This window comes from Acinonyx jubatus, chromosome D2 (genome assembly GCF_027475565.1).
Source record: "Acinonyx jubatus isolate Ajub_Pintada_27869175 chromosome D2, VMU_Ajub_asm_v1.0, whole genome shotgun sequence".
Lineage (NCBI taxonomy): Eukaryota > Metazoa > Chordata > Mammalia > Carnivora > Felidae > Acinonyx > Acinonyx jubatus.
The window spans coordinates 57006036-57019864 of NC_069393.1; the positions used below are offsets into that span (position 1 = coordinate 57006036).

The 13829-nt window shown below is 40.7% G+C and overlaps 1 protein-coding gene across 2 annotated transcripts; it reads right to left on the reverse strand.

Annotated features, from left to right (window-relative positions):
* Positions 1-1523: 1523 nt before the first annotated feature.
* On the reverse strand, positions 1524-13817 carry LOC106966855 (cytochrome c oxidase assembly protein COX15 homolog). Of its 2 annotated transcripts, XM_015062998.3 has the most exons (9): positions 13588-13817; positions 12151-12341; positions 10324-10446; positions 9847-10033; positions 7888-8055; positions 6295-6376; positions 4813-4967; positions 2968-3081; positions 1524-1999 (listed from the first exon to the last, which is right to left on the reverse strand). In XM_015062998.3, the coding sequence occupies exons 1-9, from the start codon at positions 13675-13677 to the stop codon at positions 1868-1870; spliced, it is 1242 nt and encodes a 413-aa protein (XP_014918484.1). In that variant the 5' UTR covers positions 13678-13817; the 3' UTR covers positions 1524-1867. The 2 variants fall into 2 exon arrangements, with proteins under 2 accessions (XP_014918484.1, XP_026918629.1); XM_027062828.2 differs by lacking the exon at positions 12151-12341 and having other exon boundaries at positions 13588-13724.
* Positions 13818-13829: the final 12 nt, after the last annotated feature.

Consider the following 13829-nt stretch of genomic DNA (forward strand, 5'->3'; position numbering starts at 1 on the left):
CCAGCTGCACCCTAGTGGGCTTTTGTTTGGATCCGACTCTTGTCTTCTACAAAACTAAAAACTAGCTTTCTGCACCTTCTAGCCATTGTTCCCAGCTCTGCTCTGTCTGAATGTTCTACAGTTCAATGCCCCTACTTCCTTCAAGTATTCCCTGTGTGGTGTGAGTTCTGGACTCCTCACCATCCTGGTCCCTTCCTCTGGAGACATACTTAGTAATCAGTGCCCTCCTTAAATGGGGTACCAATAGCGAAACACAGCACTTGCAACTGAAGTATTCTGAGTGCAGCTGTGACACTTCCATTGATGAAATCTGAAACACCACTAATTTTTATCAGTGTCATTACACTTTTGGTGCAAGTTGAGCCGATGGCCAACTGAAATCCCTGCCTTCTTTATATGAAATGATAGGATGCCAGGTTTCTCTATCCCAAACTTATACAACCTATTTAATTTAAATGAGGATGTTACATTTATATTTGTATCTTGATGGTGCCACTCTGGAATTGTTTTGAGTTGTGACGTTCATCTATTATATTAACAATGTTGGGTTGTTCCATCCTCAGGTCTGATCTTTCTGATGCCTTCATCCAAATCACTGATTTAAAAAATAAAACTGAATAAGAGCCCTATGACATGTCAAGATAGACCAGAATTATAATTTGTTAATCAAAAATTTGTTCACATATCTTAATAGATGTCCAAGTACTACGTACACCATCAAGGCCATACTTTTCTTGTCCATGAGGCTGTTACGAACCTCTCTCAGGAACTGATTCATACTATCTATTCCATGTGACCTAGCAATGTTATAGCAATCAAAAGAACTAGGTTAGTGCTTGACGAATCCAAGTGGGTTACTAGTGTTATTTCCTTTTCTAAGTACTTCTAAGCCATTTTGTTACATATAGACATTAAACTTGTCAAAATCTACCCTTTCCCCATTTTGAAAATCAGGATACTAGAAGACACTTATTTCTCGCTGAAGGCTGTCTGGCTACTTAAGGTATGCCAAGTCCTTCCCTTTGAATCTTCACCTGATGGAAGTGGAGATCATAAGGAATTTCTCCTTAGGCATAATTCAGGACTCGGGGTCAAGGAGACAAGAGCTCATGCATGTCGAATCAAGAGCTTGCTAACATTAAGAAACCTAGACAGCCTACTAAAAAGGAACAAAGGCAGACATTTCTCTACGTTAAATTTGGTTTTCAACAAAAAAACTAAATTTATAAAGTTTGTTTTAATGTTTATTTTTGAGAAAGAGACAGGGTGTGAGCACAGGAGAGGCAGAGAAAGAGGGAGATAGAATCTGAAGCAGGCTCCAGGCTCTAAGATGTCAGCACAGAGCCCGACACAGGGGTTGATCCCATGAATCTAGAGATCATGACCTTAGCCAAAGTTGGACGCCTAACCAACTCAGCCACTCAGGTGCCCCTAAATTTATAAAGATTTTAAAAAGGAATATTTAGTTAAATATACTTAATGACACTCTTGATTCAGTGACTTTGTTAAAAACAGGCAAAGAATTTTACTTTTTTAATGTTTATTTTTGAGAGAGAGCACACATGCATGTGAGCAGAGGAGGGGCAGAGAGAGGGAGACAGAGGATCCAAAGTGGGCTCTGCGCTGACAGCAGAGACCCCAGTGCAGAGCTTGAACCCACAAACCGTGAGATCATTGACTCAAGCTGAAGTCAGAGCTTTACTAAGTCACCCAGACACCCCAAAACAGGCAAAGAATTTTAAATAACTTGACCAGTTTGGAAACCACTTGGTATGCCAAGGACATCCTTTTAGAAAACTCCCAAGTTCTTGTGCTCTCTGATGAGCTCTCAAATGCACTTTCAGTCATAGGAAGCTGATCCTCGGAATTATTTTGGGACTCTTCGGAGTTCATTCATGAGCCAAAGGGCAACACTAAGCAGAGCCAGGGAGCCTGACTGGTGAGTGGCAGCCAAAGGAGTTGGAACGTACATTAGCAGAGTGCTAATGCCCAAGCCCACCTGTTACAGAGGAAAGAATGCAGTAAGAAAAGCAGGAGCCACAACTTCAAATGACTGGGCATAGACAACCAGATACATAAATTTCCACATTCTCCCATCAGAACACTAAAAATATATATTTAAGAATTTTCACAAGTAAATATACTCACAACAAAGGAAATTCAAACAAAATAAACCTAATATTCTCTTTAATTATCCTTCACCCTAGCCCAGTTCCCCCCAACCAAGGTAGTTTATCAGTTTCTACACACTTACACTTTTTCATAGATGTTTACAGAAAAACATACTCCTGTACTTTTAAAAATTGGATTGTTCTGCTACTTGCTTTTTTCCACTTAACAACATGCGTCTTGAGATCTTACTATTTTAAACTGCTACACAGTATTCCACAGTATGGGTGTGCCATACTTGTATATTTAGGTTGTTTCCAGCTTTTTACTATCACAGCAATTTTACCATGAGTTTCTTTGTACACAGCTCTTTGTGCACTGGAATATTTCTAGGGCAGGAACTAAGAAGTCACTTTTCTGGACCAAAAGATTATACATTTAACATTTTAAAAGATAATGCCAAACTGCCCTCTGGAAAAAACTATACCAACTCATGCTCTCACCAAGAATATATGAAGGTATCCATTTTCTTATGCCCATGCCAATACCTGATAATCTTAAAAAAAAATTTTTGCCCCAATCTAACAGGCACAAAGTGGCATGCATTGTTTTAATTTGCTCCTCTCAGATCCATGATGCTTCTCTCGGATCATGAATGAGGCTAAACAGCTTTTCATATTTATTGGTCATTCATTGTTCCTCTTATGAGAACTATGTATACTCATATCCTCATTTTATTTTCCGGTTATTAATCTTTTAGTCTATTACAAATATTGAAATCATTTTCTCCTGGCCTGTCACCTTCCTTTTTTAACTTAGTTTTGGAGATCCCTCAGACCAAGAAGAAGTGGTTTATACCTGTGTATATGCCAAAGCTAGCAGAGTCACTGCTGCCATTTTGGTCCTTCGAGGAAGGGGAATTCTCCGGGAGAGGAAGTAGAGCACTGTCACAGCTGTAACTGAAGTGATTCCCTGCAGAAAGAAAGGTATCTCACCAAGTGCCAGGAAGAAATGTCCCACCCTCCTGATTTCTGCTCATCTTACACGTATCTTCTCTACAACCAGTGAGTCACCATTAAGCACTTTCTTATACCAGGCAGAGAACGACCTGTGGCTCCACCTGATTACTCCTCAGTCTCCTCCATGTTCTGCTTGCCACTTAAATGTTCATGTTCCCCAAGGCACCTATCACTCTAGACACTCTTACTCTCTCTTCTCAGTGATCCTTTCCAAATTCCAACATGGGTGCGCCCCTCAGGGGTAGCCCTCACTTTTTAAGTCATTCTTTGCATCCTTATGCCTAATTTTATCTCCTCTCGAATCCTGGGGTTTTTTTCTTTCTTTTTTTTTAATGTTTATTTTTGAGAGAGAGAGCGTCAGCAGGGGAGGATCAGAGAGAAAGGGAGACACAGAACCCAAAGCAGGCTCCCAGCTCCAAGTTGTCAGCACAGAGCCCGATGCAGGGCTCAAACCTATCAACTGTGAGATCATGACCTGAGCCACAGTCGGACGCTCAACCGACTGGACCAACCAGGTGCCCCACTAATCCTGTATTTTTAAAATGGGTCTGACCCCAGCACATGAGGGTTATTCTCCTGGGCTGTGAGTAGAGAAGGTAGTGGTACTGGCAGCTAGGGCTAAAAACAAGTGAAAGTATCATTTTCCTTCCCGCCGCACTTCAGTAAAGGATTGGCAATAGGGTCTCCTTTCCCACTCCGTGATGTCAAGGAGAATGTTTGTCTATCATTTTTTACATCTATTTCACTTTTCCTTTTCAGAGCTGTCCAGGATGACAATTTCAACGAGACTCATTACAAAATGTTGGCAAAGAGGCCTGAGCCCACACAAGGTAACTGGCCCAAGTGCCAGTGTTGCCCTTGGGGGTCTGAGTCCTCTGGACCTCCGTCTTTAGGTGTGCTCCAATCACCTCACATCCAGCACACCTCAGTCTGATGACATCCTTCATCTCCAGCCCAACACTCATTCTAGTAGTCCTATTTCTGGGTGTGTTTTAAGCATGCCACAGAATAAACTTTGGGATCTTCTTTACCATCATTACTACAGCCAATCTTCTCCTTACAGCCTGTTTGTGATCCACTGTTCTCTTCAAGTTCTGCTCCCCCACACAGCCTAGAGCCCCACCACTCTCACCTGCAGTACTGCAATGGCACCTCTGCTTCTTGCTGGCCTCCTTGCTGCCAGTCTTTCCTGACTCCAACATATCACGCCCAGCTACCAAGCCAATCTTAACATGACTCATAGCAGGCCCTTAATAAATATCAGCTTAAATAAGATGACAAACATTTTAGCTCCCTGGAGTTTTGGTTCAGCTCTGATAGTTATATGTTCAGCAGCCTATCTTTGCCCTTTCTTCTCTACTTGGCCTCATTTCCACTAAAATGACTCTCCTATGTGTGTGCAAGATTGAGGGAAGTTATCCTTTGCCAGATGGCAAAAGGCATATTCCAACTTTAAGAAGATGGCAGTATCCCAAAAGCCAGAATTTGGCTGGAAGGGGTGTGGGTAATTAGGACAAAAACATCACATCAGAGAACTGGTGCTGAATTTCTCCCAAAAAGAAAAGGAAATCTAGTGCCCACTCTGTTCTACCCTCTCTTAGTGCTGCCATTAGTGCCTCAGACACCCCAAAGGCTGTGAGAGGCTCCCTGTGCTCAGTAGCCAGTAACCAGCAGCCAGACTTACCAGAATCCGGTGATCAAACTGCACCATGGTGGGATTCTCAAAAACATTCCTCAGGATGGGGGAGAAGGTAAAGAGATCCTCTGGGATCCAAGATTCTCCCATCTTCGGGAAGGAATTGTAAACAAGCCCAGCATCCAGCCCTGCCACAAAGGCCCCTATGTTCCAAGGCAAATAGTATTTATTAAAATGAGATACAGAGGAGATCAAATACTAGTTTTGGCATAGAAAAAGTTTATTATCCCAGAGACAGACAAAAAGGAATAATCAGAGAACAAAAAGATCTACAGAAGGGTTTCTAAACAGAGAATATACATCCTAATCACCACGGGAATTTAAAAAAAAACAACCCACAAACTGCATCCTCACCTGCTCCCACCCCAAGATTCTGGCATGCCTCCCTTTAAGGAGAGAACTAGAAGCTCTGGAACAAGGCATATTCGATAGAAACATCTTGTTAGTGATTTTGATGCCCTCCTTATCCCACTACGAACCAGATCTATTCGGGAAATGCTTTTCCCCCAGATACCTGCGTAATATACTCCTTCATTTCCTCAGGTCTCCACTCAATATCACCTTATCAAAGAGATCCCCTCAATGATCCTATATAAGACAGCACTTCCCCAACCTCACGTCTATCCCCTTATCCTGCTTTATTTTTTTCTTCATAGCACTGAACACCATCTGCCATATATGTTCACTGTTTATTGCCTGTCTTCCCCAAGTGCTCAAAAAAATGTTGGTTGAGTGAACACAGAAGTGGAAAAAAAATTTACAAACTAAATCCTGGATAAACATGTAAAATATCCATGAATTAATAGATGACTGATCCATTATTTATGATAAAAGAGACTTTGTTTTTTTATAAATAGCATTTATGAAGTCAGAATTCATGTTCTTCCACCAAAAAGGAGAGGGGGCACAAATAACTGGTTTGATGGTTTTATTTACAGCAGTGCTACTCAACAGAACTTTCTGTGATGATGGAAATATTCTCTATCTGCCATCCAAAATAGTTGCTAGACACATGTGGCTATTGAGCACTTGAAATGTGGCTAGTGTGACTAAGGAATTAAATTTTAGATTTTATTTAATTTTAATTATTTAAGTTTAAATAGTTGCTACATGACAGGTACTGTTTTAAGCACTTCACATCTATTACTTATAGTACACCATCATCTTCATTTTACAAATGAGGTCACTAAGGCCCAGAGAGGTTATACAGCTTGCCCAAGGTCACAGAGTTCATAGGTGGTAAAGCCAGGATTCGAACCTAGGCAGTCTGGATCCAGATAAATGCTCAATATTTTTGTTCAACTGACCGGAAAGCAGGGTTTTTGGAAGGGAGGAAGGAACAGAAAACAGAGGGTGAAGATGGTGGGTATGAGAGAGGCAGGTGTGAAAGGGAAACAGGAAGGTGCAAGAGGAAAGGACAAACTCCCCCCTGGAGTTTGTCTAGAGCCCGTTGGATGAGAAGAGTCCTACCTGAGAGAGCTGTAAGGAACACTAGGCCTGCTGTTCCATGAGCACATCGCCTCAACCACAGAAGCTGACGAGTTTCAGGCAACTAAAGAAGAAAAGCATTCAGATAAACTGTACTGCAAGAACCACGGGAGGCAGCAAAGATCTCCAAGGCCAAAGTCAAGTGACAGTCTGAAGCCTCATTTTCTCTGACTCCCTAAATAGGTTGAGCATTCCCAGCAGATATTCTGTTCAAATATGCATCATATTTTACGATGTTTATACATTTACTATGTCTTCCTTGCTATCCTGTAAGTTTTGTGAAGGCAGGAACTGACGTCTGTCTTGCTTGGTGAAGTAATCCTAGCCCAGTGCTCAGTGTGTAAATACTCATTACATATCTGTTCAAAAATGATTTGCATTGCATTTCCCATTGCAAGGGAAAAATGCTTCACCATGTTTGAAATGATGTGGCTTAAGATAGAGGACTAGATTTTCATGTTGTTTATGTATGATATTTAGTGCTTTGCAAATATAGTCAGAATCAAAATGCCTAAAGTAGAGACTCTTCCATTTAGTGTTTTGTTAATATAAAAATTTGATTTTATTTTTACTGTAGCCAACTTCTGATACTAATCAGTGAAGCAACAAATATTTATTAAGAACTTTATAAACAGGTTACCATAAAGATACAAAGGAGTTAAGGAGTTAAGTCAGACTACTGTCCTTAAATGGTCTATAATCTAGTACATGAAGAGTGAGATATCATTAGAAAGATAACGTAGGACAATCTATCAGTACTGTCCAATGGAACTTTCTGTGATGATGGAAATGTTCTATAATCTAAGCATGTGGATTGTCTACTGCACCAATGTTTTGACCCCATCTGGCTTCCCTGTGGGGATGACTGCCAAGTCTACAACTCCTCTCCTTGTTGGGATTGAGGCTACTTATTCCAAGTACCTACTGGATAATTCTACCTAAAAGTCCTTTGTCATCTCAAACTTCATTACATGGACAGGTTATCCAGGCCAACCATGACTTTAATACCAAAAATAATAGTCATTTTTAGAAAAACTAAAAAAGTGTTTTCCTTTGATCAGCATACAAAGAAAATATTTCAGACAAGATCACTATATTGTCAGATTTGATGAATGATAGGTCCCCAACTAAAGAATAAACAGCCCCCATGGCTCCTGTACACCATCAAAGGTTCAGAAACAGCTTCCATTCTGGCCTTCCTCCATCCCTCTGGGAGTCACAAGTAAGGCTCTTGTTGCAACCCCTTCCTACCTTTTCTAAAATTCATGTTTTCACTGTTCCCAACAGGCAGTGCAAACAGAATATTTGGCTCCTGTACTAATTTTCCTTTGAATGAGTTGTTCCAGCTCAAAAGAGTAATGACACATTTTCCTTTGCAGTTCCAAAGCTTTCTAGAATCTCAAAGTTCAATGCTTCTGTCATATTTGATTATATCTAATTTCTGGTAAATCGGTAGATGTTACTAAGGGAATGTGTGCATTTTGATTTATAACTTCCCATAAGAAGCAGAATTTCTGTTCCTGTGACCCTGTCAGCATCTGTGTAGATGTACTAACAGCATAGACTGACTTTTACCTTGTGCTGAGGGAGCAACAGTGAGAGTGATGTCCACAAGCTGGCACAATAAAGAACAAGGGCTGATCCCAGGTGGGCAGCAAGGCGGTACTGACTGACCCGAGGGATGTCATGGGAGTCTGGTTTTTCTTCTAATCCACTTTTCACCATATACCATCCCAACAGACCCTAGAACCAAAAACAGAAGGGGCAAATAACACACAGCTGGATCTGTCTATTCAACTTTACTATCTGAGAAAGCGAGTTATCAATTATCAGTACTCCCTACCTGACCTCTCCTTTCCATATCTTCCCATATCCCCAGTATCCCAGGAGTCGTAACCTATCCACATTTTCACACATAGCACCACAAATACTTAACCACTGCTTAGATTAACATTTTATTCAAGTATAAGCCAAATACAGAAAAGTACACAAAAGTGTATCTATGCGCAAAACCTTAGAAATACTTGCTATAATTTAATATTATTTAAACCAGTGAACTATAAGAATAAAAAGAGAGTTTTTTCTATACAAACTAGATCATATGCTTTGGAAAAGCTTTGATAAAGATAACTGCTTAATAACAATCATTGTCAAGTTAGTAGGAATAGACAATTATAAAAGTTTTGGGTAGAGGGGAGTAAAAAATTTGTAAGGCTTTGCCAGCAGATTGCTTTGCAAATGTCTAAGTTCCCACTCTTCTTTAAGGAAAATGAAATGAAATAATAGTTTATGAGGATGCAAGAGATCTGAAGTTAAATTCCGATCAGAGGACTTAAAGAACAGGTCTTAGCTCTTCATTTAAAAAAAAAAGTAATCAAAGTACAGGCTTAAGCTTAAAAATGCAAGGTATGTATTATTCTGATTCTCTGCTTAACTTTTTCAATTAACCAAACAACTGTCAGTTTCATTTCTATCAGATAAGATATAGCCCTTTCACCCCAACTCTCCCAAGTCAATAGAAGCATGTCAAGAGGTGGGATTCTCCCACCTCTTCTACATAGCTCTCCTCAGGAAATCTTCTGGGGCATGTCTTTATCCTTAGTGATGACCCTGGATGGTCTAATTATCTTGATTTCATCTGCATAGGACATTGGAAGAAAAGGAGTGTAAAGTGTGATTTGCCAGCCCCACTTTCTTCTTCCCATAACCCCATGTGCCATCTTCAAATTTCTACCGCCCTTGGAGTCGATCTTTAGTGGGGTTTTTTTTTTTCATTCTAAAATAAACTTTCATTTTGTTTTACCAACCCTTCCCTAGGTCTTAGGGACATTTACTAATGTCTCTTTACCTGTTTCTATTGCCTCTATTTTGTCTCTTCCATCTCCCTCTTTAATTCTTTCTAATTGGTTCATATGCTTACTACTTCAGAGTCAAATTAACCAATTAGCTTCTTCCTGATCAAACTCTGATGTTCCTTTGAGCTCTAAGACTCTCTCTGAGGGCGTAGAATCATGACCCAAATACTCATAAGTACCTTCTCTCATATTCCTTTTCTTGGCTCTCAGTCTCAGTCTCACCAAACCCTTAACTGTGGGAGCTTTCAAATTTGCTTCTTTAGCCATTCTAGCACAGAAAAGCCATAGAGCAGACAAGTGAGAAAAGGGGAGGAGAAAAGAACCCAGGAAGAGATCCATGACAGGAAAGAAACTCTTGTGACACAAAAATATATTTACTGAGTGCTTACTAATTCCAGGAACTAAACTAAGTATTGTATATGCATGATCTATCTCATTTAATAGTCACATAAGTCAACCAGTAGGCACTATTATTATCCCTATTTACAGGTAAGGAAAGCATAGCCTACCGAAGGTAGACAACTTGCCCTACTAAGTGGCAGCTGGGCCACGCTTGTAACACTAAAATTCATCCTCTTACCCACCCTGTAATACAGACTCAGATTCTTTCCTTAAAAACAATACCAACCAGGAAGCTCCTGGAAGCATCTCTGGTTTCCCAAACTTGAATAAATCTCACCTGGAAGCAGACTAACCCACACAGGGCAAGAACACGTCCTTTCATGCCACGGCTGAGCCAGCCCTTTCTCCAAAAATAGGCAGCAGGTAGGATGTATGTGAGGCCCACAAGGCGACCCCACATTCGATGTGAGTACTCCATGTACCAGATGAACTTGAATTCGGCCAGTGTCATATCATGATTCAAGCTGGGAGGAAGGGAAGTCAAAAAAGAAGAAAGAGGAAACATCCATCTGACTGTTATTTACCGAGAGAATGCAGGAGCATTCTCAGTTTTGAAGCCTGAAATGAAAGGTCTGCCTTCTTCCTCATCCGTGACCCCAGGATCACTCTGGAACTGGAGGTTTAGAGTAGAAAGCTCACTAAACATAACTGGAGCAAATATCAATAATGGAATCTAACCATTCTGAAATGCTGAAATACGCAAAAGATTGAGAAGGCCTAGTGGGGCGTTTACCTGATTTTCTATAATACTTACATTTTAAATTCTGGAAATTGCTGATATTTTTGGAATTCTGCTTCCCATTCCTCTTGGTGTGTAGGTGGCTTCATCTCCTTTATTAAATTCCAGTCTACCATTGACAGGCCAGACTCTGTCAACCTTAAGATAGGAAAGAAGTGGTGTGTGCACACATGCACGGGTGCCCATGCAATGCTGGATTTCTCATGAACAGTTAACAGAAACGGGGATCTGAACTTAACCCCTCTAAAGGTAAACACAACATTTCACTATATCCTTTTTTGACACCTTGCTTTCTTCTTACTGCTTAAAATTTCACCAGAAAGAGCTGCCATCAGGTACACGTTTCTTGACTCCTTATTCTCTCAATCCTTTCATTCAACTCTCTTTACCTCTTTCTTTCACTAACATTCCTTAACAGGTAATATCAACCCTTACACCCAAGAAATGTGCCCTACATGGATATGAGACATTATTTACACAGGGAAAAGAGATTTGTTAGATATAAAACAGTTTAGATTCTTGAGTGAATTTAAAGCTAATAAAATTCAAATGTGTTGCAGTTTCCCATAACGGCCTATACAACATATGATATTTTGAAATAAGGGTACAGGGAATGTGGAGGAAATCTGAGCAACACATACTGTATTAACACCAGAAGGTATTTTCACCAAAAGGAGCAAGGATTCCTAAGGTAAAAGGCTGATTTTAGGTCAGAGGCAAGAAATGTAGAAGATGAACCTGGAACATCATATCCAGAAAGCATAGAATTAAAGGTTACTAGTACCCTGTCAAAAAAAAAAAACAAAAAACCCTGGAGACAATTTGAAGAGGCTCCCATTGACTAAAGATGGAACAATCTGAGCACACCATCAAAGCAATGGATTGAAACATCAAACACATTTAAACCGATGAGCTCATAATATGTAAAAAACCAAAAACTTTATTGATCACCTTTGGAGGATGCTTGGGAACCAATTTATTATTTTCAGAATTGGTAAATAAAGGGAATTTATTTATCCTGCCTTTCCTATACAAACTGTACAAACAGTACCTTAGGATAACCAAACTGTTGATGAGAGAAAGTTCCTCTTTAGAGTTGAGCTAATAAATTATTAGAATTTTGCAACTGTAATGAAATCATGGATCTAGGCAATGATAATCAATGGCTGTTGGTATCTCTAATAGACACCAGATATTTATGAATGTTGTAATCACCTATGAAGGATTTTGCCCCCTGCTCCCATCCTGAATCCAATCAAGCAACAACCCATTTACAGGAAATACAGGGGATAAGAGAACATGTTAAACGCCACCACAAGTATGCAATCAGCAAAATCCAGACTGTGGGAAACTCCATATGACAAATCAGTTGGGTTTCTTTAATAGCAAAAAAAAAACAACAACAACAACAAAAAAAACCAACAAAACTACAAAGAATGGGGGAGGAAGGGAGAAGAATCTAAATCTATAAAATCTCTTTATAGATTTAAAGAGACCTAAGAGGCATATGAACCAATTGTGATACATGGAACTTATGTGGATTTAATTCAAACAAACTATACAAAAAAAATTGAGACAAATTTGAAAACTGTATGTAGAGGGAAAATACATAAAAACAATGCATATCAAAACAGTTAAGACCTAAACAAGTCTTTATGAAGGGCTCCTAATAATAAAACTCTAGATTGTTCTATAGCAGGGCAAGTCATCCGACATGTCCCTCTGCATATATAAAATGAGGGAGCTAGACTAGATGATTCCTGAGGACTCTTCCCCCTTAGTCATTCCATGTTTCTACTGATGACCCAAATAGCTGACTCTCACTATGAGCAAATTACTCACCTAGTCATTCCACCAAGAATAACTGCTCCAGCCACTGTTCCACTGCAGACCAGGAGCCATCGGCCCACCACCCGCTCAGCAGCTTTTGAGGGAAGGGACACTGTACCCCTTCCAGACTGCAAAGCTACTTCAGAGATGGTGCTGTATTGCCCTGGCCTTAAGAGGTGCCTGATCCCACAGCTGCAACCACACTAAGGATCAAGACAGACAAATTACAACTGGAGACAGAGGGAAAGGCCTCAGTCCACTACTCTCATACACAATCCCACTCTGTCTAGAGTGGAGTACCCTGTACAGTCACATCTCCACCGCTTCTGCTCTAGTAAATCATCATCTCCTATCCAAATCACTGCATCCACATCCCCCTTCACCCCCCCCCGCCACCCCTGCACCTGGTTTTCCTGCCTCTAGTCTTGCCTCACTCCAATCCATCCCCATACCACATGAACCTTCTAGTCTCAGCATGCTTCCCCCAGACTTAACTCCACACCTAAGTATGGATTTTCTTTCTCCTGTGGGAATTTAAACATGACTTCTCTGACTGGGACGCTCCTTGTTGTCTAATTGGTAACATCAACTATAGATCTTAGTTTAGTTGTCACCTCCTCTGGGAAGTGTTCCTAGACTCTGCCAGGTCTGCAACAAGTCGTTCTCACACTACACTGTACCTCCCCTATCTCAGCCCTTAACACATTGCAATGTACTTCAGGTTCATCTGTCTCTACCAACCACTAAGCTAGGAGTGTGGGACAGCAGTATCTGGTCGGTCTGGTGCTTTCCCTCCTGCAAATTTCATTTCTAACACATTCCCTTACATAACAAGATCTTAATAAAGATTTGACAAATGAATTACAAGCGAATTAACTGTGCCTTCCTCTAGGGTGGGAGACTTTTGGTATTTATCTTTCCTAACACATAATAATCACTCAATAATTATTTGTTGAGCAAATAAAACACCCTCTTCTGATTCTGTCCCTGAGTCCAAAGGTTCGTGTTCTGTTTCCTAACTTTAGACAACTTAAATTAAGCCTCAATTTCCTTCTCTGTAGAATGGGATTATAGTTCCATACCTGACTACCTGAGGGCTTTTAGCAAACCTCAAATATATAGGTAAAAATTACTGAGCTTTTACTATGTGCTAAGCGCTTGCTGTATAGGAAATTATTCAATCCTCCCCAGAAACTTATGAAGTAGGTATTGCAATTCCCATTTTACAGACGAAAAAACTAAGGGACAGAAAGGTTACCTAACTTGGCTGATATCACACAGCCAGTAAGTGGCAAGTCCAGATCTTTAACTCAGGGACTTTGGGCACAAAGAAATGCGTTGTGAATTCTAAGGAACTACGTCAATGTGATGTCGAATTATCTATTATTTTTCTCCTGACTCTTTCGCCCCATGTCCGATTCCGCGCTTGAGTCGGCTGCGGTGCGGTACCTGCGTTCTAGGCGCCGCCCTAGGACCCAGGAGCCGTAGGCACGGGTTCCCCATCAAGGACTTCAGGCGCGGAAAGAGTAATCGCTGCATACTGAAGACAGTGTAAGGAAGCCACCTCCACAACCCAGCACTCTGTGGTCTCCTTTCACCGCCGCCGAATGGAGAAACACATCCGGGTCATGCAGCGCGAGCCCCTCCTTCTCAGAAGACAGGGGCGAGCAGTGACTGCGACTGCGACTGCG

What these genes read in the sequence shown, in the direction of transcription:
- LOC106966855 (XM_015062998.3), bottom strand. Translation starts at nt 13,677, where the DNA reads ATGCAGCGATTACTCTTTCCGCGCCTGAAGTCCTTGATGGGGAACCCG. An exon ending in GTTCCTTACAGCTCTCTCAG is followed by an intron (nt 4,968 to 6,294) that starts GTAGGACTCTTC and finishes CTTGGAACATAG; the next exon opens with GGGCCTTTGTGGCAGGGCTG. An exon ending in TAGCTTTGGCATATACACAG is followed by an intron (nt 2,000 to 2,967) that starts GTATAAACCACT and finishes CCTCTGTAACAG; the next exon opens with GTGGGCTTGGGCATTAGCAC.